General features: G+C 42.4%; 1 protein-coding gene across 8 annotated transcripts in view; it reads right to left on the bottom strand.

Annotated features, from left to right (window-relative positions):
* The window catches only part of MGA (MAX dimerization protein MGA), a 54394-nt gene extending 31978 nt beyond the window's left edge, over nt 1-22416 (bottom strand). For 7 of the 8 annotated variants that reach the window (XM_064146131.1, XM_064146152.1, XM_064146140.1 and 4 more), the window contains exons 1-9: nt 21346-22416; nt 12946-13876; nt 12526-12613; nt 12285-12380; nt 7998-8126; nt 6446-6544; nt 4948-5597; nt 3956-4313; nt 700-923 (exon numbers count right to left, since the gene is read on the bottom strand). In XM_064146131.1, the coding sequence (XP_064002201.1) occupies nt 700-923; nt 3956-4313; nt 4948-5597; nt 6446-6544; nt 7998-8126; nt 12285-12380; nt 12526-12613; nt 12946-13876; nt 21346-22391 (3621 nt within the window). In that variant the 5' untranslated portion in view covers nt 22392-22416. Of the gene's footprint in view, nt 1-699; nt 924-3955; nt 4314-4947; nt 5598-6445; nt 6545-7517; nt 7603-7997; nt 8127-12284; nt 12381-12525; nt 12614-12945; nt 13877-21345 lie in introns of those variants that run through there. The other variant, XM_064146187.1, reaches the window with a different exon arrangement.
* Between the last annotated feature and the right edge of the window lie 4124 nt (nt 22417-26540).

Genomic DNA, 26540 nt, shown 5'->3' with positions numbered 1-26540 from the left:
TAGTTCAAAACTCTATTCAAGGTATGGGGGAAGGGGCAAAGTAGACCACCAGCAGCTGCAAAAACCTACATCTGTTCATATACTTACAAAGGTATCAATGTGGAAGCAAGTCTTACGTGTCATGCATTGTTTATCATTATCTGGCATACATTAAAGAGCAACCAGTGTGTTTGTTCTTCAGACATAACTACATGCAACTCTACTGCTGCTGTTGCTTTTGTAAGGTACTAAGGTGAGGGGAGAAGCAAAGGCAGATTCTTTCAGTATTGACAGTGAAACCTCAACAAGAATGAAAAAAAGACTCCAGAGCTACACCAAACACTTTGTGTCTGTAGCTTGAAGATTTTTTTTGCAAGTAATTCATTTCTCAGGCTACATTACACAGCTAATGATTTTCACAAACATTACAGGACCAGCAATCATTTTGCCAAAAATAACCTATATGAGAGCATTTTTTAAATGAGGCTATTAGTGAATCATAATCACTTTTCACCATCTGTGTATTGCTACAGGAAATTCTCAACAGAAGACATCAACAGAGTTGAAGATGTATATACAGTGAGTTCATTCTAGCTATGATGATACCTATGGGCAGTCAACCTTAAGCCTTCAACTCAAACTTCCTATCAAATGGCCCAGCACAGAAGCTTTTAGCACTGTTTTAATGTTCAATACAAGGAAAAGCCTTTCCTCTCTTACCACTGGGTTGGGTTTTGGAGTATACACTCTGCCAGGTTTCACTCCATTGGAAGCTCTATGCCCAGGAGAAGGCAGGACTTCAGGGTTGGACAGTACCACAGGTTTAATTGGTTCAATAACAGATGGTGTTGGGATGTAAATTGGCTCCGGATCTATTTCACCTTCTACTCTCACCCACAATGGACAATTCCTAACAGGCTGTTCTGGCTCCGAGTCACAGATAGCTGAAAAAAAAAAGAGGAGGAACACAAAACTCACTTAAGTTTGAAAACCCATCTAACTCAAAGCAGTAACAGAAGTTTGTTGTTTGAGCCCAAGGTCTAGGCATGCATCAATCACCAGTTTAAACTACCATCAAACACTACTGTTTCTTTCTTATTGTCCCCAATTCTAACCAAAAGTGACTGACATTTCTTCACAAGAAAGAGGAAACTAAAATCAAAACTGCTCTACAGAAATCATTGTTTCTCACTTGTACTGTGATAGGAGATACAGAAAACCACTGATGAGTTAGTGATTCCATTGAGGCTGCATACCTAAAATTTACAAAGTTTCCTCAAAACATCTCAGCTATATGGAACAATTCCTTTATTCCAGTAGAACACCAGTCAACACTACCTCACTTTTAGCTGCTGCTGAAAGTACTACCAGGCAAGAAACTGCATCGTTCATAGTAAATTCGGTTTTAGGAGCATACCTTAGACCTTATATAAAACTGCTCTAAATAACTTTATTTCCAGAGGTAGATGAATCATGCAGCTGTACACAGTAAATGAAAATACACCTGTAGATACTGAGTAAGATGCAAAGAGAAAACACCATTTTGACAGAGAAGACTATCAACAGTGACAGAAGTAATTATGTCCCTCATCTTGGGCACTTGGACAGCTGTGCAAGAATTCAAATCATCAAAAAGAAACTCATTTTCACATATTGTATCATATTGGAAGGGACTCTCAAAGAGTCATCTTGTCCAACCTCATGCAGTGAGAAGGGACACTTTTAACTACACCAGGATGCCCAGGACCACATCAAGTCTGATCTTGAATGTCCCCAAGGACAGGACCTCATGCACATACCTAGGCATTGCAAAGAGCTTCTTCCATAAGTCCAACCTAAATCTACCCTACTCCAGTTTCAAATCATTGCCTCTCATCCTGTTGCTCCAAGTTCTTCTAAAGAGTCCTTCCACAGCCTTTCTGCAAGTCCACTTCAGATACTGAAATGTAGCCGTAAGGTCCCCTTGGAGCCTTCCCTTCTCCAGGCTGAACAGCCCAAATTCTTTCAGTCTGCCTTTGCGGGAGAAGTGCTCCAGACCTCTGATGACCTTTATGTCTCTCCTCCAGACCCATTCCAGCAGGTCCATGTGTCTCTTGTGTTGGCAGCCCCATAACTGGACACAGTACTCGGGGTGAGGTCTCACCAGAGCAGAGTGGCAGAATCACCTCTCATGAGCTGCTGGTCATACTTCTTTTGATGTAGCCCAAGATGCCACTGGCCTTTTGGGCTGCAAGTGCATATTGTTAGCTCACATCCAGCTTCTCATCTGCCAACACCCTCCCAGGTCCTTTTCTGTAGAGCTGCTGTCAACTTGACCACCCCACAAGCCTGCACCGACATAACAGATTGCCCCAAGTGCAGGACCTTGCATTTACTGAACACCTCACAAGGTTCTCCTCAGCCTACCTCTCCAGCTCTCTCCGGATGGCAATTCTCAAACTTATCAACTGCACCATGCAGCTTGGTGTCATCTGTGAACTTGCTGGGGGTGCACTCAATCTCTGTCTGTATCGCTGCTGGAGATACTGAACAGCACTGGTCTCAACACAGACTCCCGAGGGGCACCTCTTGTCACCTGTCTCCATCTAGACAGGGGCTGTTGACTGGTACCCTTTGTATGTGATCAGCCAACCAATTCCTTACCCACTCAACAGTTCATGCATTAAATCCATCTCTCCAGTTTGGAGAGAAGGATGTTGTGGGGGATTATGTCAGAGGCTTTACTAGAGTCCAGAGAGATGATATCAGTCTTTCTTTGCTGATGTAGTTACACCACTGAAGAAAGCCACTAGGTTGGCCAGACAGGACTTGCCTTTGGTGAAGCCATGCTGGTTGGCTGAGTTCATCTCCCTGTTCTACATTTATTCCAGCACAGCTTGTCAGCCTCACCTCTGACGGATGGGCAATTTTCAGGGTCCTCTTTCGTACTCTTTTAAAAATGGCCACAGTGTTTCTCTTCTTCCAGTCACCAGGGACTTCACCTGACTGGCAGCATGTTCCAAATATTGTTAAGAGTGGCTCTGCAACAACAACCAATTCCTTCAGGAATCTGTGATGCATCTCATCAGGTCCCATAGATTTATGCGTGTGTGTGTGTGTGTTCAGTTTCATCAGGTCATCGTGAACTTGACTATCCCTTAACAGTGGGAGGGTCTTGACCCTGCACATCCACATCTAGTGGTCCATCCATCTCGGAGGGGGACAGAGCAAAACTGCCAGCGAATACTGAGGCAAAACCATACTTGAGTACCTCAACCTTATTCTTGTCTCTTGACATCAGCTCTCCATTCTCATTCCACAAGAGGAGGCACACTCCTGTAACCCTTCTTTGCTGGTTAAGGTACCTATACAAGTCCCTCTTGTTATTCTTTGCATCACTTGCCAGGCTCAGCTCCAGCCATACCTTGACTTCCTGACCTCCTACCTACACAATGGGCAGTGTTCCTATATTCCTCCCAGCTTGCCTGTTCCTGTGCTTCAATGGTCTGTGCAGTTACTTTTTGCTCTTTACCAGCAGGCCTCTAATTCAGCCATGTCAGCCTCTTCCCCTCCTTGCCTGATCTCCTACACATAGGGATCAAGAAATCTTGCACCCTAAGGATAATGTCCTTAAGATCTGCCATCTCTGCTCTACTGCCCTGTCCCTGAGGATCCTTTTTTTATGAGGTCCTACTGACTAACTCCTTAAGGAACTGGAAGCTCACTGTTGTGATGAGTTGGTGGAGTTCACGAACAACTAAGTAGTATCCAAAATGCTCAACAGATGAGAGTTAAAAATAAGAGAAAAGGTGTTATTTCCTGCTAGTCAGCTGTAAGGAAGCAGATGATGCAAACCATTCTATGTATCTATGAAGCTCTTAGAATTCACCCACAATTTCTGGATTTAGAAATGGCATCACTACTATGCCCCAATAAAAATGCACATCAAGACAGATACAAAGCTGTAAGTTACTACTTTTTTCCCAGTAATACTCACTGTATTCCACTCTTTTTCTCTTCTTCTTATCTTTCTGCTTCAGCTCATCTTCCTCCCCATCACCCTCTTCCTCCTTATTTTCATCCTCTTTCTGTTCTTCCTGTGATCCATAGAGCACAAGATTTCCTCGCACAGCCTTCTTCATCATTTTCTTATGTTTTGATCCTCCCTTCACTAGCAACACTTTTCTCTTAAAGCAAGTACAACCAAACATACAGTCTGGCCTGCGGCAGTGAGTGGGCTGACGTTTCTCCAGTGCTAGACTGGCACAGATGCATCCCAGTCGGCAGAAATCCTTGTTGCAAGGAGGTGCTCGTCGCTTTATTATCTTGTGGATAGGTCTAGTTTTGAGGGAAGCCTAAGAAAAATTGTAAAGAAGTTTACACCTCAAATGTTAGTAAGATTAAATCAAGCACGTGCAAAATTGCTGTTTGAGGTTGACACTGAATAACCCCTCCAACTGTGTGGCTTGCAAAGGAAAATTTGTCTTTTACACTGGAAAAAAAGAACAGACTTTGCATTTAAGTTTTCTGAGGGGTAATTTAAGACAGTTTAAACCATCTTGGTAATAAATAAAGATGCGAAGAAAGCAAAACGGTTTTTCATGTGACAACCAAACTTACATGGCAAGGATTTCACTGCAGTTAAGTCAAACTGAAAGAGTGAGAAGTATTAAGGAGTGCAGTTACTGCAGAGCAGAATTACTTTATGGTGAGAAGTTGAGAGCACATAAATTATTAATGATTCCTATCAACATGCTATTATCGCCATTACTTTTTTACATTCTGCTGAGGCAGCACTTCTCAACTTCCACTGCAAATACTACACCACAAAGGAACATCAGACTTTGTCATCCTCCTTAGCAGCCCTGAGCTGCATCTATGGATGCATTTTATAGATATATATATTCTCTACATCTGTATGTACATCCGTAAGTGGACAGATCTGGAACAGCAACAGTACAGAAAGGCAAGAAACTATGACAGATGTACCTGAGCTGTAAGCAGGGTTGCCAGAGAGATATCTGCTCGTTCTTCTGTAATATAGGTCCGTGGTTTGCCATCCCAGAGGGCACAGTCTTCCAAGTCCATTAACTTCACTTGAGATTTAGACAGACCTGGTGGGCGAGCTCCTTGTTGCTGTTGTGGAGCTTGGTGCAAGCTAATCTGTTTTGGAAGTGTGTTTTCGTCCAAAGCTGGCACCACAAAACTATCTCCCTGGCTACTCAAACTGCTGTTTGAGACAGACTTAGCAGCCTTGTCCCCTGATGCTGTAGTGTTCTGTTTCTGCTTTCCAGAGTAAGGTGATGGCAGTATAGGCTTGTAAGACGATCTTACTCTGCTGTTTGCAGATGTCTGTCTGGTTTGAGTCTTTGTCTTCTTAGAGGTAGACAATAGAGGAATAGGCTTGAATGTATAAGATGTTGATGGAATTATGGTGGATTGCTTCTTTAAAACACTGTCGAGTGTTCGCACATAGCTAGTGCTCTTAGTGGGAAGCTGATACACTACAGGAGAAGTGGGAGTGCTAGAAGAGAATCCCATACTTGTTTCCATCAATTTCCCTTCATTTTCCAGGTACTCATCCAGCTTATCACTACAGAATGCTGAGCGATTCTTCAAGGAACCTTCCGAACTGCCACCTAAAAATCAATAAAGAGCACATCGTCTATATCCTGGGAAATCACTCTGTCAAACCTTATAACAACAAAACATCAGAGGAGGGAGACAGCTCTAAAAAACACATACAATTCTTTTAGAAGAGTAAAACACAGGCAGGCCAAATATAATCCACTCTGAAACACAACCAGCTGTCAGAACAGCTGGTTTTGTGGAGATTTACAGATCTATTTGTACACAAAGCCAGTATGTCTTCGTCAGGCAGTGCTTCTATCAACTTACTTTGATTGACTTAAATATTTAGCATGCTTACTACACCACAACATAGCCAAAATGCTGCAACACAACATTCTACATCTACATGTACATGCAGAAGGCACAATAAAAATAATTAATCTACATTTAAAGTAAAAAATGGCAAATTGCTCAATACCCATTTCTCCCAGAAATAGGGCAAAGGAATTATTTATAGACTTCCTACTCTAAATCGAGCTAAAAACACATCAATATAAGTGAAAATTACTCTAGTTCATTAGGGTTCTTGGGGCAACACAGTTCTGGATTTAGCTTATTTCCATGTAAACTCAAAACTGATGAACAAATACAAAGCTGTTACAACTTTGATCTACACTCTGGCCTCCTGTTTAAGTAGAACGCAGGTATTTTTATCTTACTCAGAGGCAGTTTCTCACTTATCTCATAAATCTCAACTCTGACCATGGAAATGTTATCATAAAAGAATCTTTCTTCATTTGCAATACAGAAAAGAAATCTCTCAACAAAATATAAACAGTTATCAAATTGCAAGATCTCTGGAAGATCAAGAGAAAGGCCATTTGTTGGAAGTATGCACACTGATCTCTTTTTTTACCTTCATTTCGAGAAGCACCATGAAGCTTTCCTCGCCAGCCTTTGATTTTTGTGATATCATTTGTTTTTCCTGTCCTGGAAACAAAAGGAAATCCAGCATCTGGAAAAGAAGAAAGCTAACCTTAGTTTATGAGCCAAACCTGACTGCATCCATAACCTAGCAAACTGTGCTTCCTTCTTTACAGGGGTAGATGAACAGCAATAAACCAAAAGGTCAAACAAAGAAACTTGATTTTTTGGGGGAGTTTTTTTGTTTGTCAGTTGTTTTGGGGGGTTGGGGTTTGGTTTTGCTTTAATTAATGAAACACTCAACAAGCTAAGCTTCCTGTAGAAACCATATGCCCCTGCATCTGCTATACCGTACAGAAGATGTCTCCTGTATTTTCAGTTTTAGTCTCCTCCTTAGCAATGGATCAAGCAGCTGATTGCAAAACTCACAGAAATGAATCAGCTAGTTAGTAGCTTAATAAAGGACCAGGCAGGTTTTGAGCTGATAAAACATTTTTCAGCAAGGAAAGTAATTTGAGTGTCTGCCTTCAACTGAACCAGTAACTTTTATAAGAACTGTAATAAACTTCGTTTAACATTTGTTGCCAGATCTATCTGAGTACCAGTTAGGGGTAGAGGCAGACCACAAAAGGCAAACAACATCATCTCTGTCAAGTTACCCATCAGCTCTTTGCATTCTAAGTTGGAATGTAAAAATAATAACCAGGATCTGTGTGTTTTTTTTAACATATCCCTAGCCCAGGAATAATTGCATTTGACCCTGAGCTAACTGAGGTCTTCTGAACTCACTTTTTTAGTGCAAGCTAAACTAAGATACAATGTCTGCCTCTTCACCAGCTCCCAAAAGAAGCAGATTAAGAAAGACAGCATCTTTAATATTCTTGTTAACAATATTAAAGTAGGAGAGTGAGGTAACTAGGAGAAATATAATCATCCCTGTACTTTTTCCAACTAGTTCATTATTAAAATGGTATCTATCAACAATATTAGAATCATAGTTACAGTACCATACGAAATACATTGTTTGGATACAAAGTTAAGCTTTAAAATGCATAACTGGTCAGCACTTCCATAATAATAACCATGAAGTTTAGGTCAGCCTCCAAGTGGAGCCTCAGGCTTCTTCTGGAAAGCTCTAATATTCAGGTTCTGTGAAAGACAACTTATTTGGTTTGCATGCAAGCCACATTACAGAAATGTTAATCGCTTCGGGTTTTCTGAGCAACCTGGGACGACCTAATCTGTACATTCACATTTATAAAACTCAGTTCAAATAGACAAACATGGCAGTCCAAAATAAACTAGACACATAACATTACTGGACCACAACCATCACAAAAAGGGAAGGCTGAAGACAATCTGGCCAGAATTACTCAATACTCCTTGGCCACTAACCACAGAGCGATTTGAGGAAGTCCCTGTATTTTACCATTTTAATGCTCTTCAAGATATCAAGGTCAACTAAATGGCTATTCTCTCCTTCTCATCATTAATATTAAAGGCCAATACTCGAAATTTATTCAGTGTATTCATATTCTACCCACCTGGAGAACTTGGATTGGCTCCTGGATAGCTCCACGAAGAGTAATTTGAGTAGGAAAGAGGAAGCTGAACACCCAAGTACTTCAGGTCAATGCTCATTGTTGGATCCACAGAATTCAACTTCAGTCCCACTACAAGATGCAAGTATCAGTAAATGTGTCAATGCAGCAAGATGTTAGGAAAAAGCAAGTCAAAGTATTTACTAAATAATAATTTTTTAAGTTATATACAGGCCTTTCTAGCATTCACCCACTGTTCAAAGAGAGATGAAAAACAGCATTAGTGACTGAACCCGTTACTTACACTGCATTTCATCAAGTATGAAGAATATTTTAGGGAATGGGAAATTTAATGAATGAATATAGAAACAATTAACTTTTCATAGCTTTCTTGATTACTACCAAAATTTCCACAAACATACTAAGTGAAGTGACGGTGTCATAATAAATCTCAATTCACCTGTTAATGAAGTAGGTTGTTTTATTTCCAGGTTGGGCACTTTGTAATAAAACACTGGGGTGGGGTTTTTTAAGCAAAAAAAAAAAGAGTTATAAAGAAATTAAAGAATCCACCTCACTGATGCCATCAGAACTGCTTAACTGCTGATAACACCTTCCTTCATCAACTTCCCCAGAACCCTCGCACTGAAAGACTTGACTTAGTCCCAAAAGCTATCTTTATCCATGGCAGAATGAATACAGATACAGAAATGCTGAGAAAAAAAGACGCTGGTAAATTTGACTTGATCGCATTTTCAGAAAATAGTTACACTGAGCTCAAGAAAGAGCTTGCCAATTAATTTCAGCTCCCAGTCTGAAGTTGAGAACATCTATTTTGGTTCTTTGCTACAGAAATCTACAAATATTGCTAGTGCTGCCAACTGCTCTGAAATGTATGTATTAAATATATGAGTTTTGAAATTGAAAATGTATGACTTGACATGGCTCAGGACACGAAGCAGCATTTGCAGGTACAGTAGAACTCTTGTGTTGGTGGTATGTATTTAAGTCCTAAAGTGGCAACAAAGACCTGATTACTGGCAGCATCAAAACAATCAAGATGGAACAAATCTCAGACGTGGTTCTTTTAACAGATACCATTAGCAAATACACTTCAGTAAGACAATTTTCAAATCTACTCAGAGAAAACGAGCCAATCTAGTGCTTTGTGTAAAAACATGTCAACTGTAAAGCATCAAGATGCCATCAATTTCTTTTCAAATGCTAGTTAAAATTAAATGAAATGTGTGCACAGTTTATCTCTCTTTGACACTTCACTTAACTATTCTGTCACCTTCCAAACAAGCCTAGCTTTGTTTAATGCTTAAACAAAAATAACATCACCCCCCAAAAAATCCATTATTTCAGTTTAGACTCAGAAGTAAAAAACACCCAGACAAAAAGCAAGACAATGACTCCAACAATTACAACATGGGTAGACCACAAGCAGCCTAAGGAGAACAAAAGGGTAACAGTATTACACCAGTACGGACATTGCTGTACATGACATTTTGATTAATTTCTATCATCTCCAGAGCATTGCTAAATTTCAACTGCTGTAATCTAACAATAGCAAATGAAGACCCTTAAGAACCCTCCATCAGAAGCAGCTGGCAAATCTGAAATAGAATGCAGGACAACAGAGCCTTTGATTTTCAGAAATATGGTAAGGGATTCAAAATAGCTCAAATAGAAGAAGCACCCCATAGCACAGCAGTACTCCAACAGGCGATTTCCTCCCAACACACCTAAACCACATTGCCTTCTTTCTGAAGCATCTTCTTCCTTGAAAGACCTAGAAAGTCTCAGTCATAATTTTCTTAAATATGACGAATCAACAGCAGTTGTGGGTTCAGGTACAGATCCACATCATCAGTGGATCTCAGAAAGAAACTTAAGCTTCTCATCTACACTGTCCAAAAGCAGTTAACATCAGCAGACTCAACATCAAAATTAACATTTCCCAAGATGCAGCAAGGACAAGAAAGCCAGTAAGCCATGAAACGGTTGAAGGCACACCTCCCAGAGAGAAGAGAACCATGTCTCTTTTGACTGTTCTGTAGTAGAAGACAAGGAGGTAGAGGTATTATTAATCATGATCTGTGGACAAGAAATTTTGGAGAACAAGTATCAGAATCCAGAATGTTGATTAGGCAGTATCAAGCTCCAAGATGCTACTTAGAATCAGTATACCTGGAAAAAGATAGAGCCATTAACATAGAGCTACTCCCCAGATGTCTTTTTATGTATTACTGATTATTTTGTGGAGATGGAAAGAAAAGAAAACATAATCCTTTTTTCCACTAGCATCACGTTCCTCTCATGATCTCAAGTCTGCAGTGGAAGGCAAAAGACCTGTAACTTTTTGGAAAGTAAGAACTAATTTCAGTTAATGTGCAGCAGCTGAAGTCTAACAAAATTAGATGTATTGTAATTCACTTCACAGCCTGATCAAATTACATCTGTGTCTATCTGCAGTAATGCTCCTGATGTGAATAATCTTCACATAACTGCTTTTCCTTCTGCAAGCTAGACAGGTGACAGTCATTATCTTCATTGCTGAACTACAATTTAACCATTTAACAGGCTCAGTAGATTACTATCCAACATTGGAAATGATGGTCATAAGGAGTCAACAAAGTCAAAATTGATCAGGTCTTTTTCTTAGCTGGATGCTTCACTTTTCTTGTCCATTTCCTGGTGTCTGTGACTTGCTCATCACCCTTCAAAAGGTACCACACATTTCACGACCACTCATTTAGAAGCACATGTGTTTTACATCTTCCTAGTAAAACAGTCACCACTAATGTTATGGTTGCAAACATACCACAATTTTATTATACTTTTTCTGGGTAAAGATAACATCAAGGAGGCCTACATTATAATCCTAAATAGCCTTAGTATCCCTGCAACACTAGCTCAGTGCTGTACCTAGCACTGCCAGCAGCTGGCTACAAAAGGGATTTTACCACCATTTTAAAAATTAACAACACACAGAGCTGTGAGGACAAGTTTGTCAGTCAGGGCATCAGCAAATAGGGCCACCTATTTCTGGAATCACAGGACGGGAGAACTGCATTTAGACATCCATGATACAATCGTTGATGATGCTGCTATACCAGAGGTACAACATAACTGAAGATGGGTTGTCTTGTTTAATTTCCACTACATCCACAACAGGGCTCTGAGAGCTCTCTACTACTCTTCTGTGACCACTGCACAAAGGTGGAAGATAGGAACATCAGCTCAACACTAGCAAGATGCAAAGGCATCCTTTTTAACAGCTACAAAAAATGACAGGCTGCTTCTCATTGCACCCCTTGCATAAATCATTCATGATAATCCAAAGCTCGTCACAGCAGAAGCTCTGTGAGGATTCAAAATAATGAGCAGAGCCAAAATCAATATTTGGAGTGCCAAATCCCACAGCATTACATGATTAAAAAACTCAGAGCCAGAACCTCAAAAGCATGAGGTATGATCCTTCCAATCAGATTAATTTCATCTTTATCTGCTCTGGTATCTATGTTAATGTCATCAGTCTCAAGACTTTCAAAATCTCAACAGAGAGAGTATCTAAGTTCTGCTGTGTTGATACGTGCCTTTCTTCCATCTGACCTCAAGACAATATTGTATATAAGTGAAAGATCACAAATTACATGTAATGTGTTTGGCCCTTTGAACCTGGATCTACAGTGACTCAAAGAAATACCAACTCAAACAGTCTTAATTAAGTGTTACTGGATCTTAAGCTCCTCTACTACCAGGAAATTTTGTTTTCTATGAAGGATTAAAATCAACTTCATCTGCTCTCTACAAGGATTAGCTCATTACAAACCAGGCACCGATGAAGTCTTAAGGCTCAGCATCTTCTGTAGGAGGTGTATGATGACGTTCAACCTCTTGCTCTGCAGTTGCAGATCCAAGATTAATCTGCCTCCTCCACCTCTTTTAGTTTGCAATATCAATGTGTGAAAGTGAAAACATCTTAACTGACAAGCTGAAACTACTTTCAAAGCCTCCAGGAAGAAATATCCATCACATCTGACGCAGTTTTGTCTCACTGCTACAAGTGGCAAGAGGGTAACTGACAGCTTCACACAAATTTCTCCTCATAGTCTAACATTTGTACCTACAGACTTGTGCACTTTCCTATGTTAGAAAACAATATTCAAGATCAGATGCTAGCTATACTGAGCATATATAGTATGGCACCTCATAGGGAATTATCCACTCAGTATTATGAAGTGCAAAACACAACCAGCTGTAACATGTATGCTACCTGCTTACCTTCCTGAAGGCTAGGATGTATTACTTGCTTATGCCTCAAAGTCTTCAGCTCTTCCATCAATTCCTTTTCCAGAACTTGTATTCTTGCTTGACAATCTACTCAAAAATATAGAGAGAACATATAAAATAATATTTACTGTATTTAAAAACAAAAATCACTTAAATGGTTTACTTTTCAGTGTGCCTTTACAAATTCCCTTATTAAAGGGAATAGCCACTTACAAACAATACAGAAGTGTACCTGGATCAGTTGTAGTCAGCAAGGGAGCTTGAGGATTCTGTGATTCTTCTCCTCCAGTTCTATCAACAGTATGAATGTCAAGAGCTTCCTACATATATGAAGAACCTTGAATAAGCATTCCCTTAAAACACTTAGACGCAAACTAGACAACATCCAATGATGACTGAAACATGAGGCTGTTTAATAAATAAGCATGCATTCTTTTATAGAGAACTCTAGATCCCACTGTTTTCCCCCAAGTTATGCTACTCTTAATGTTTTTTACTTGTTAATAAAGACAAGCTAAGAACAGAATTGAAAACAGACCATAAATCTGTAAACTTTGTTTAAAAGAAAATTTACTTTCAGGTCCTAAGTAGAAAGGGCTTAAAAATGAGACATTAGAGATTTTGAATTTTACTCAAAATATTTAGGTTTCACCTTTGATGCAAAGGACACAAAGAGGACTCCATCAACATCTTCAAGGTCTGGCTTAACATCTGGAAGGATACTCCCAGGCCCCAGAGAGGTGTTCTTGCTTGTTAGCACATTTCTCCTTATGCCTTTAGGTGGTCGACCAGCCTTGGAAATTTTCAGCTTCCGTGGCCTTCCTCTTTTAGTCGTAACTGAAGACAGGGTTTTTCGATTGCTACCAGAGCCTTTCAGGTACATAGGATTCTTCAGCATGCCAGGCCTTTTTCTTCCAGAGATCTCTTTAGCTGAGAAGTGATAATTTACTGAGCCCCTGGAATTAAAACTAGGTGATTTAGATAAAGCCCATTGGGCCTCTCTGATTGAAGAGTATTTCTGTGACATTTTATTCCCAAGAGATTGTTTTTTCATAACTAGCTCCTCAGTCACAGTGGCTGTCCCTGAGCAAGAGTCTTTATGATTTTCAAAACCTACAGGCACAGACTCCAGTACTGCATTCAAAGGGGATTTATCCTTTTTGCCTGAAGACAGCATGGTCTGCGGCAGCTCAGATATCTTCACTGTGCTCTTTGTGACTGCACAAGGTTCCAAATAGACCACAGGCATCTTCCCACTCTCCAGTTTTAACATTTTTGCTTTGGCAACACCTGAAGGACTGGTTAATGCACGCTTCATAGACCTGAACTCTCCATTAATTCCCTCTGTTTCATCACAGCTCATTAACTGTTTTTGTAGGGCAAGATCATCCTCTTCAGTATTGGAATACTCATCTGTTTCTTCATCTGTGTCTTCCTGTTTCACATTTACTCCTTGTGTGCAAATACTTGACTCGTAGTCATAGTCATCTACTGGCTCCTCTTTAATAACTACGTTAAAGTGTCCCTTTGGGTCCAGTGGGGATGCCACATGGGAACTGCTCTCATAACTGCTAGCAATGGGACTAGAGTGAGAAGGAAAGGACAAAAACAAAAAGCAAGATCTTTATCAATCTCTTCCTTTACCAAAAGTCTATTATCTTCTAGAATCCTTTACTAGATACTGCAAAAACCTTCCAAAATGCTACATTAGTCTGTTAACCAAGCTGCCATTTACAAGCTTATGTTCTTAGATGTACATGCTAAAAAAAAAAACAAGCATTTTTTCAAACTTGCCACCATTAAAACCAACCCAACATCTTATCTGAAGGCAGCAGCACAATTTCCTTCCCTAGTAACAGCAGGGTGACATTCACACTTCTTCCTATTTGAGACTCAGCATGAACTCAGGCTAAGCTATCATGTTTTAAACGCTCGGAAGTGGCCTTAGTCTGCTGCATATCTCATAGTGACCGTAATAAAGCTGTTGTGCTGCCAAATAAGAAGCCAAGTGAGCACTTAAAGCACTTCAGTTTATGTGATTTAACAAAAATACTTCTAATTCACCCCAAAGCCACACACAGGCAATTCCTGAACTCCACTGCTATTTGAACACTTACAAAACCTGAATATCCTAGTGAACTATGCTCCATTAAAGTTTTATGTTAAGTCTGAGTATTAAACTAGGAAGGCTAACTAAGTGCAGCCAATTCCACTTCCAGGATGGGCTTCTTGAAGGAACAAACACACAAACCAAAAAAAACCTGCCGTTGGCAGTTTAGCACATCAGAACCTGGCTCCTCACCATAACAGGAAGCAGCTAAGATATGAAACCAGAAACTCTCATGCATAATGGACCTCTGAACTTATTTACTAAACATATCAGATATGAGTCTAACACCCCCCTTTATATATATACACTATAAACATTTAAATTATGTTAAATTATTATTCCACTTGTTTACGTTATAAAAATGTTAATAATATTTTAGATAGTTACTGCTAACATAATTTCAGATACAACTGAATGTAATTGTAGTACAACACATTATGAAGGGAACATTGCTTTATATATTGTGTGTATTTTACTATAATCACCCAGACAGAATCTATATAGAAAACTTGCTTCAATTCACAATTACACTAAGTAACTACAATTAAGCTTGAAGCAAAAGCCTGCCATATGAGGAAATGGCAGGCAGCAGAAGGCCGTATCAGTTCTCTCTTAGCTACTGTCTTCTCTGGCCAACTCCGCTCTCCAATTAAAGAGTTTCTAGCTTTGATTTAATTACAAGTACCAAATGGAAGATTAAAAAGTCTCTCTTCTTCAGCAAGTTTACTGTGGAAGAAATCCTAAGGCAATCCAGGTTATGGACAACTCAAATCCCTGTCAGATCACAGCTAGAGGCAGATTCAGTACAGCAGATCCACAACTGAAGGGAATGCTGTTAAGAAGATCCAAGTTGTCTGCTCTTCCATCTCAAAATAAAACAAAGAGACAGGGAAAAACAAACAAGAATGTGCTGGCTAGGACTAAGTTTTTCATCAGAATTCTACTATTTCCAGTTGGAAATCCAGCTAAAGCCTGGACTTCTCTAGTCATTTTCTTTTATCTGCTGCAAGATGTATACTCAGGCCAGGGACTACCTCTCTATTAGGGATCTGGACAGTATCCAAAACAAAGAAGCTCTGCCATAAAATTTGACACTTTTAGCCACAAATGGTTTTATTCTGCATATTGCAGCCGTAAGCCAAGATGTCAACAAGGACAAGGAATCACCCAAGTATTTGCAAAACTGCTGAGCAACAGTTTTCTAATTTGTTTAATTCACCTGCAATTAGCAACTTCTGAAACCATCAGAGCTGCCTTTTAGCACTGAAGTAACTTCATTGGGCCCTCAGTTTATGAAGCTACGTGCAAGGTAACAGACATGGAAACTTAATGCACTATGGGAAGATGAAGTATCACAGAAACATTCTAATTGGAAAAGACCCACAGAATCACCAAATCCAGCCAACAACCCTACTCTACAAGGTTCCCCTAAACCATATCCCCCAAGCACCACATCCAAATGACTTTTAAACACATCCAAGGTTGGTGACTCAACCATGCCCTGGGCAGCGCATTCCAATGCCTAATGTCAACAGTGCATCACCTCAAACTAGAATTATCCAAGTTTGTCCTCTCAAAATTCTTGACTTAATCTGAGATTAGGTCAAAATGGTGAAAAAACATCTTGCCTAGGTCCTTCTTTGCCACGTATGGAGCAATGCTCATATATAACCAGACTTTTTCTACACCTCAAGTACTGTACTTGATACCCTCAGAGCAAACCAGTAAAAGTATAGAAGCCACTTGCTTATGTGCTGCCAAATTAAAAACCATTTCACTGCTCATTTGTTGAAAATATTGAGATTACCAGTGGATGTAGTTTACTTTGGCCTTAGCAAGGCCTTTGACACTGTCTCCCATGACATTTTAGTGAGCAAGCTGAGGAAGTGTGGGATGGAAGAGGAGACAGTGAGGTGTGTTAGGAACTGGTTGCAAGATAAGAGTTCAGAGGGTGGTGATCAATGGTGCCAGGTCCAGATGGAGAGCTGTGACTAGTGGTGTCCCCCAGGGATCAGTGCTGGGGCCAGTCCTGTTCAACATCTTCATCAGTGACATTGATGAGGGCACAGACTGTCTGCTCAGCAAGTTTGCTGACAACACCAAGCTGGGAGGCTTGGCTGATACAGCTGAAGGCTGTGTGGCCACCCAGAGAGACCTGGACAGACTGGAGAGCTGGGCACAGAGGAACCAGATGAAGTTCAACAAACACAAACAAGTGCAGAGTCCCCCATCTGGGGAGGAATAATAAACTCCACCAGTACAGGCTGGGAGGTGATCTGCTGGGAAGCAGTCCTGTGGAGAGGGACCTGGGGGTCCTGGTGGCTAACAAGTTAACCATGGCACAGCAATGTGCACTTGTGGCCAGGAAGGCCAATGGGATCCTGGGGTGTATTAGGAAGAGTGTGTCCAGTAGATGAAGGGAAGTTCTCCTCCCCCACTACTCTGCCCTGGTGAGACCTCATCCTGAATACTATATTCAGTTTTGAGCTCCCCAGTTGAAGAGGGACAGGGATCTGCTGTAGAGGGTCCAGCGGAGGGCTACAAGGATGATTAGGGGACTGGAGGGCATGGTTTATGAGGAGAGGCTGAGGGACCTGGGGATTTTTAGTCTGGAGAAAATAAGACTTAGAGGGGATTTGATAAATGTTTGTAAGTTATCTGAAGGCTGGCCAGGAGGGGGGACAGGCTCTTCTCACTTGCTCCCTGTGATAGGACAAGGAGCAATGGATGTAAATTGCAGCAAAAGAGGTTCTGCCTTAACACAAGGGGGAACTTCTTTATGATAAGGGTCACAGAGCACTGGAATAGGCTTCCCAGAGAGGCTGTGGAGTCTCCTTCTATGGAGACTTTCAAGGCCTATCTGAATGTGTTCCTGTGTGATCTGTGTTAGATTGTATTGTCCTGCTCTGGCAGGGGGGTTGGACTTGATGATCTCCTTGGGTCCCTTCCAACCCCTAACATCCTAGCACCCTGTGATATAGGGACTTTTTTTTTTGTTGATCATTTTAAAATATGTCCTGGGGAAAAACAACTACCCAATTTTCTTTAGAATTAATCTAGCAAACTGTGCCTGAGGTTTTCAAACCCCATGATGACTTGCTTTCTTCTTCCAAGAGGAATGCAAGGAGGGAAGAAAAATAAACATTTGAAGTGAACACAAGACAACTACAACAGAAAAAGACTCTGGGACCTATTAAAAATCCTATGGTGTTTGTAATTTTGAAGCAGGGAATTAAAAATGGAGAAAGGGTACATTAGCCTGTAAGACTTAAAAACACTGAGATTTGCTTGTGGTTCCCTTTGTAGGCCCAACATCTGAGTGGTTCCAGGCACAAATATTTCAATAAGTATTCCTGGATAAAAAACTGTCACGATGGCTGAGTCCAAACAGTTGTGGTGAATGGAGTTTAAATTTTGTTGGTGCCACATCACAAGTGATGTTCCCCAGGGTTGAGCACTGGGGCCTATTTTCTTTAATATCTTTATCAATTATATGGACAAGGGCAATGAGTGCACCCTCAGTAAACCTGCAGTTGGGTGGCTCTGTCAATCTGCTGGGAGGGTAGGGAAGACTTTACAGAAGGAACACAGAATGCTAAGATCTTAACAGGTTGGATTTATGGGCCAAGGCCAGTGGGATGAGGTTCAACAAGACCAAGTGCTGAGTCCAGCACTTGGATCACAACTACCCCATGCAACACTTAGGAAGGAGTGGCTGGAAAATAGTCTGTAGGTGCTGGTCAACAGCCAGATAAGTAAGAGCCAGGAGTGTGCTCATGTGGCCAAGAAAGGCAAACAGCATCTTGACCAGTATCAGGATGAGTGTGCCCAGCAGGAAGAGGGAAATGGTTGTCCACCTGTACTTGGCACTGGTGAGGTCAAGCCTCTAATACTGAGTCCAGATTTGGGATTCACACTACAGGAAGGACACTAAGGTGCTGAGACACAAGCCACAAGAAAACAGTGAAGGTTCCAGAGCACAATTTGAATGGAAAAGGGTGGAGTGGTGGAGAGAACTGGAGTTTTTTAGCCTGGAGAAAAGGAGGCTAAGGGGAGACCCTGTCAGTCTTTAAGACTACGTGAAAAGATGCTGCAGTGAGGTGGGAAATCTATCTCTTCTCCCAGGGCACAAGAGGTAAGACAAGAGAAAGCAGTCTCAAATAGTGCCAGGGGAGGTTTAGGCTGGGAATCAGAAAATATTTATTTCCTAAAAGGGTTGTCAAGCACTGGAACAGGCTGCTTAGGGAAGTGGAGTCACCATCTCTGGAAGGATTTAAAAGACAGAGATGTGGTGCTGAGGGATGTGGTTTAGTTGTGATCTGGCAGTGCTGGATTAATAACCAAAACAATTCTATGACTCTATGTAAGCATCCGTAACTCAAAGTAAACATTTAGTTTCTTTACAATGCACTCAATGAAAATAAACAAACTACCAGGCCCTAAAATGACTATAAAAAGACAATAGTACTTCATCTCCACATTGTGCTAATAATTCAAGACTAAAATTATCCTCAGGTCTATGTAAACTTTCACACAGTTCCAATTTCAGAAATTCTGAAAATCTGAGCATGGGTGAGAAACTGCACACACTACAGTACTAGGAACTCCACTTCCTTTAGTGAACATTATTTGAGAGGTAGCAGTTCTTAGCTTTGGACTCTCATTCAAATCTAAACTCTGTAGAAATCACTGTCTTGTGTAAAAGCAAGAAAGTGCTCATCGATTACTAGTAATACCTTGCTCATGACAAAAAAACTACATTATCCTGCCTTCCTGAATATGCAAGTATTAATGTGTCCAGTGTCATAAAGGAAAGTGCCACTTGCTCATTGTCCTTGCAAGGCTCAGAGCTCAGCACCATGAACAGATCTGAAGGGAAAAGGAGAACGAACGTTCTGAGAACTCCAGCACATAAAGACAGTTCTGACATTTCTTGGATGAGCTCAATTTTTCTCTTCCAAATATAGGACCTGACTTTTTGACATGTATTACAAAATCATAAAAAAATGGACAATGCTTGAAGGCAATTCCAGAACTGTATTAACACTTAATCACTGAATGATTGGTGCTTACAAGCTTCTAGCACATTTCAGAGTTAAAGTGTCTTGGAGATGAAACAAGGGAAACCATCTAACACGCTCTGGACCAAAAGAAATTAAGTATGTCAATTTGCACGATTTGTTTGAGGAAGGTCCTTGAGCCCCTAAAACAATGGGGTTTATTCCCTGCAATAGAAGAGAACCAAACACCACCCCCCCAGCAAGCTGTTCAAACAGTTATCCAAGCAACCTGCTTCAATGACCTTCTTCAGGTAATGACAGTTATCAAAAATTCAGCTTTTTCTAGTGCGGCTGAACCCAGGGAGGAAAAAATCTACCTCTTTTAAGACAAAATAAACCTTTCAGTAACTATTATCAAAGCTTTATTGTTTTAATTCCAGTATGCAACATTACTTACATACTTCTCCATGCTATATTCTCAGGAACTAAAGAAATCCACCCTCTCTGAAATCATTGCATCTTCTGTCTTTGAGTTTTCTCTAGACTTTACATTTCTGGACAAAGGAAAAAGTGCAGAAAATGTTCTTCTTCCTAATGCACTGCCAAAGCACTGTAAAGCACTGCCAAAGAAAGGCTAGGCCATTCTAGATCCCAAAACAATTCTAGCAGTCTTAAAAGTTATTACAATTAAACTCAATGAAGTTTAAAAGAACACAGAATTTTGTAATTTGAAGGTTTTCAGTTACTCGAAAGGCAAGGAGAGGCTTTCTCCAAGTTAAAAAACGACCTGAGCAAATCTGTCTTGTCTAAAATATATTGTAGTAGTAACACAGCCTTTGAAACAAACTGTATTATTGTCAGAAATACAACTTTCTTTCCTCCAGAACTGACCTCTAATTACACCATTAACACCATCATCATATCCTGCAGTTAAATAACTTCTTGTTGTACTGATCTACCTAAGGCTAGTTTTGTTGCTTAAACTTTGCCAGATTTAAGTCTGGTATTCACAGACAGACATGAAGCATGAGAGAAAGCCCTGGTTTGGTTGGCTGGTTGTTTTGCTTTGAATAAGGTCTTCAGTTATGAAGTATCACTAGCATCTCTTGACACAGATTAACTATTCACTATGACTGGCTTAATTCTCTTGCCTAGATTTTGGAAACCTAAATGCAAGTGCAAATAAAAGAAGAGGTTTCACCAGATCTGCTTTACAAACACAAACACTTGCTAGTTTGCAGGTTCCACACAATGAATAGGCTCCCAATATACCTTTTAACTTCTGTAGGTATGACATAAACAGAATAGTTCAAAAATACTGAATTAGCATACAGATGTAAAATTATTGGAGAGCAAACTAAGGTTTGAACAGTGTAACACTAATTCTTAAGTACTTCTCTGGGTGCAGGGTCTCTTACCTCACAGCAAGCAGGAAGCAATGGACTACTAAGAGGCAGGCTGCCTCCTACTACTTTGTGGAATAATTTACAGGAGCGGTTATTAGCAAAACAGTGGCATGCTGCCAGTTACAACTGCCCTGCAGCAACCCCTACACAAACCCTAAATAATATCCATACACACCACGCATCCTCACCCATTCACTAATGAAAACTAAAGATAGACAACACGTTGCTGTGGGTAAGCAACCTTAAAGAGAAAGGGAATGCTTCAATGACTGCAACCTGCTCGGTTTAAAACTCTGAAAAAACAGTCTTCTAAAATACTAGCAGGGTTAAGACAAACTTCTTTACAAAAGGAGTTAAAGCAACACAGGAATACACCACTCAGATCAGAAAGTCCAGACCAACAGATTGCTGTTAAAGCAAAGATTTTAACAATACTAAGTGTTCTGCCGTTTGAAGGCAGAACTTTTAACTGTTTAATGTTTTACTGAATACTCCTCTCAAACAGCTTTTGTGCCAAAAATATAATGTTAACCCACCTTTCAGAGACTTCCTGTTTCAGCTTTGGCATACCACTTGAATTTAAGTCAGTGTCTCGGAAACCCAGGAAGTCTCTTTCTGCATTAAAAGATTCTTTGTTCAGATCACCATCTGATGGGTTTTGACCACTGAATGAAGAATCTGAACCTTTCTTATTTAAATCTAATGCATCAATCTCAGCAGGCTGACCACAAATGTCACCTCCTTCCAATCCTGAGTTACGGGTTTGTTTCACATCACGCTGAGGTCGACTACTCAAACCATCATCTCTGAAACCTTTAGCAAAAGGATTGTAATCTATTTTCAGCTGGGTAATCTGGATGTTCTGATAGGCTGTAACCGCGAAGAACTCAGTCTGTGGAAAAGTAAATGTATGGACATCCGGGCCATTGAGCTGAATGACTTCTGTGGCTTTGTCTGCAGGCACCAAGTGAAGCCGTGGCAGATAACGGTGCATAGAATGTAAGATGATATGACCCTCCTGGTCCAGGGTATTGTTGGTCAGTTTGAGTTTGTAGAAAGATACTGGCTGGTGCATCCAGTACTGGCCAGTGGAAGGGGATTCTGGATGAATAAACACTCGCCCAAGAACATGTGGTTCTGCCTTCCCACTGGGCTCCCACCAACGGCCATTCCATTTGTATCGATGATTGTCCACAGGGGATATGTCCATGACTAGGATGTACCTCTGACGTGCATCCAGACCTGTAATCCAGTATCGGCAGTAGGGGAACATGCGTCTGCCTTGCTTTGTCAGAACCATCTCTGTGTGGCGATGGTAGAACTCATTCCACATGCTGTTGTTATCTAGGGTGACAGTAATGCCCCCTGAGACACACTCAGCTGGGAGGCAGGGCTTGACTTTGGATACTACTGGAGTTGATACGCTGCTGGCAAGAGCACAAGCTTCATGGTTTGCTACTAGGATGCCTTGGTCAGCTTTACCATTCCCCTGTTGCTGTTTCAAGATGACAAAAAAAGCAGGTGCTGCACCAGACACAGTGCCACCATCCCCGCTACTCAAGACAATCTGCTGGTTCTCCATGATGAACACTCTGATGAGCTCTCAAATCAAACTGCTGCACAGTCCTGATGATCTTCTATGTGTGTTCACCATTCTGGAAAAAAGGAAAAGCCCATCAAAATGATTCCAATACAGTCTAAGAAAGTAATTAAGCCTCATGAGAGAACCTTTTTGTAACAATTCTTCATGCTAGAAACTTAAAAGATAAGCAGCACTATGAAATCAAGCACAACTAGGACAGATCAAATCAAGGTTGCTGGTGCGTATATAATTTAGGCCTCACAGATACAAGGGCTAAACACATTTCAACTGCGTTTTCATATGATGCTTTGCTACAACAAGACTCTTTGCTTTGTTTGGTATCTCGAAGTGCTGTTCATTCTGATTTTGCCTCAACTCTTCAGATCATGTGATAGCAGACAGCATTTGGCAAAATGCACAGCAGAGCTAGTGGCACATCTCTGACAACAGCAGAAGTCACTTGCTGTTGCCAGAACAAAAAAGTTCCCAGAGGTCCAAAAACTTCTCAAAATTGAAAAATGCAAGGGAGAAAGGGGAAAGAAAAATTGGGGGAGGAAAGGTTAAGACACCTTTCCAAAATGTCTTAATTAAAACATACTGCGGTTGGGATTTCTTCACCTTTCCTTTCAACCCCAAGAGCTTCTAAACATCTGTCAACAGCAGACACAACAATAGAAGGTAAAAAATAGTTCAAATAAATAAGCTTAGGGAAAAAGTATACAAACTAACCCCCAAAAGACTGAACAGCTAAAATTAAAAGCATGAACATGAATCACCAGGCAACCTTAGCTACCTCTATCTTCTAAAAGATGGAAATTATTTAAATCAAGTAAGAAAACATTCATACTGTTCCAATCAGCCTAATCCCTGTCTAGGGAGCTAAAAAAGTTACCTTCATTTGCGTATTCCACCTCTGTGTGTTTGCCTCACAGATTAAGCATTATGTCAGCACTCCTACAATAGACCATAAACAACTCCATGTTTCAAACAGTCTGTACATTTCCCAGTGTGAAAATTTAAACTTAAGTGCTTCTGGTAACTCACACAAATCCCTTCCCACAGAGATGCTGATACTTTGATCCCTATTATATATGGAATACAACACCAACAAAAAAAATACTGACAATTGTATCAAACGTCCAGATGGTGGAAACCAAGGGCAAGAGCCCATCACAATCACTAGCAAGCTGCTGCTCGAAAACAATCATACTTCCTTCCAGAGAATTAACCCAAATTCCTGAGTTTTAAGAGAACTAGGTATTCCATATTCACTTTGTTAGGACTGGGTTATTGTAGGAGGAAACACTCCCCTGTGCAAACCATCTGCCACATACATGTGGGAAATTACCTCGAAGCTCAGGAGGCAGGCAATCTGTATTCCATAACTGTTCTTGACACCCAGGAAACATAAGAGACTTACTTCCACCCTTTAAACTTTGCATTTTAAAACTCTGTCCAAAAGCTAAATTAGGGGAAGAGAACAGAACTGTTCTTCATGGGGGTTTAAGCTGTTGAGTTACAAGACCTGGTTTTCAGTTTTACTTTGAGGAGGAAACACGACAATAAACACACCACTACCACCCAGGACTAGTTAATAGAGCACAGAACACAAAATAAACGAGCTTTCAAAACTAGCTTCATATTTTCCAGAACACTGCCCTACTTTTTCCACAGAGAACAACCTTAAGTCTCAGCAACTTGAAAAGCTAACCCACAAGAAGCTTTTTCATGCTCATTCACAAAAAAAAAAAAAATCAACCAAAAAACACATACTTCCTTTAAAAAAATCAGATACATGGAATGGGAAGAAAGAAACTGCATCCTAAGCTGTTCATTTTTCTGCCAAGCTATCCTTTCTACATGCACAGGCAGTACATTTATGTGTACACTGAAGGTACAATCATATAGCAAGTTCACACCAATGCTGTGCAACAGACATCAACACTGTATCAACTTATTCAGGAAATACACTATCAAAGTGATTTCAAATCACAAACCAGATCTGGATTAAGATATACAGAAAGCCCGTCACTTTAAGTTTACTTAAAGTACAACTCCAGACATGCTAAACTCTAAAATACTTAATAATCATGCATTCAGCAAAAATTTTATGTGTACAAAGACCTACTGAGATTGTTTCTGTTTTCCAACATTTGGACTTCTCACATTGCACTGTTGTAGCTATTTCCGCTATAAGAACCATTCAAGGTATCCAGTTAGTTTAAGATGTGTGTGGTTTCAATGTGACTAAGTAGCCAAAAGTTACATTATTTCAGCAGTAATATGGCCTATTCTAAGAAAAAAAAAAAATCACACATTTTACTACCCTTGGTCGTAGGCACTAGGCTACCATTCTAGTATAGCATGGGGTTTCTAATCCAGTACTTCAAAACATATTTGTGAAAGCTAAGTTCTAACAGCTTCAGGTATTGGACTTTCTCTACCTATATGCAGACCTTTTATGTGAGAAGCAGCATCTAACGAGGCAGCGGTGGCCAAAAGCACTCAGAACTGCACTGAGATGTGCCAAAAGCACGGAGATCATCAGATGGGGAAAGTCCGTTTCAGAACAAAACCAAACCCAACCCCAAACAGCCCAGCTTGCAGGCTCGATCACGATCCGGAGCAGTGCTCAGAAGGAAGGTGTCCTGCCCGGGTTTCTGGCCCCGAAGGGCAGCAGCACCGTTACGACAGCGAGCTGATGACGACATCCCGCTGCCCGCGCGAGATCCGGCACGCAGCGGAGGTGAGCTGCGGAGTGCGAGACCCGCGGCACAGATCGCCAACCGCAGCCGCCGTGCCGCTGACGGGAGCCCGGCGCCGGGTCCAATGGCAACGAGCGCTGAACGCACGGCGCTGCCGTTCAACACCACGGCAGCGGTGCCGCCCGCACGGGCACCCGGAGGGGCGGTCCCAGCCCAGAGGGCTGCGCCCGATGCGGCTAGACGCTAGCGCTCCGCCCGGGGCAGGTGGCGACACGGTCACGGGCCGCGCGGCGCACTTGTCGCTTTTCATGCCCGGCCCCCCTTCCCTGCCGCCGGACGGCCCCCAGCCGGAAGCCTGGGGATGGGGGCTGGCAGCCGCAGCGAGGGACCGCCCGGGCTTTCTGGGCACGGCGGAGGGTCAGAACCACTGCCTGCGGCGGCTGACGACAGCAGAGTGCAGCAGCACGGGTGCACGTGAGGAAGCCGTACAGCTCCTCGCCGGGAGACGGCCCAGCCCTGCCCGGCTCTCCCGATGCGGCCCCGAAGCGGCGCCTCGCGTAGCTGCCGGAGAACGGCCGGTGGACCCGAGCCCGCGCCCTGTGCCTCGTGGCTGCTCCTGGTGTTAATTTTCGCAGTTAGGGAGGCAGAGCAGGAGGCGCGGGGGAAGGCGCAGGGAGCTGGAGCGCGGCGCGACCGGCGCCGGAAGCCGGCACACCCTCCCCGCCCCGCCGCAGCCCCGCTCCCCGGGAATTACCGTGCGTGCGGCGAGGCGAGGCGCGGAGCCTCCCACTTCCCTTCTCCTCACGCGGACCGTGTGTCCGCCAGCTGGGGACAATGTGCGTGCGCACCGTGCTGACGTCACCGCGTCGCAACGTGCGCAGCCGCGCAGCCAGCTCACGCGCCCCCCCTCCCTCCCGCCTGCCCATCACGTGCCCAGGCCGAGCGCGGGGCCGGCGCCCAGCCGCACGCCCGCAGCACAGCGCCGCGCTCAGGGAAGCTTCTCGAATGGGGAGCACCGCGGCGCGCACCGGCTGCCGCCTTCGAAGCCCCGCGGAGCTCCGACAGGCAAAGCCGCGCCCCTCCGCTGTGGTCCGACGAGCGCGGGCGAGGCGCCACTCCGCCCCACTCGCCCCCCTTTGCGACGGAGAAGCGCGGCTCCGCCCCAGGTCACGGGTCTGGCGAGGGGCCCGCCGGAGGCGGTGGGACACCTCCCGCGCTGGCACACCGCAGCCGGGGGGCGGCGCCGGCGGGACGCGCGCCTGGCTACCGCCCCGGCTGGACAGAGCCACCGAGCACCGCATCTCGGGCCGGCCTCGGCAGGTCCCTGCTGCTCGCCAGCCTCCGCGGCCTGCCCTCTGGGATGTTAAGAGAACCTCACCTGCGGAGAGGCCGCAGTCGCACGGCCCCGCAATCCCCAGGGTGGAGGCTACCGCCTCCCTCGCGG

Source organism: Pogoniulus pusillus, chromosome 1 (assembly GCF_015220805.1).
Source record: "Pogoniulus pusillus isolate bPogPus1 chromosome 1, bPogPus1.pri, whole genome shotgun sequence".
Taxonomy (NCBI): domain Eukaryota; kingdom Metazoa; phylum Chordata; class Aves; order Piciformes; family Lybiidae; genus Pogoniulus; species Pogoniulus pusillus.
This window is presented reverse-complemented; position numbering and strand designations above follow the sequence as displayed.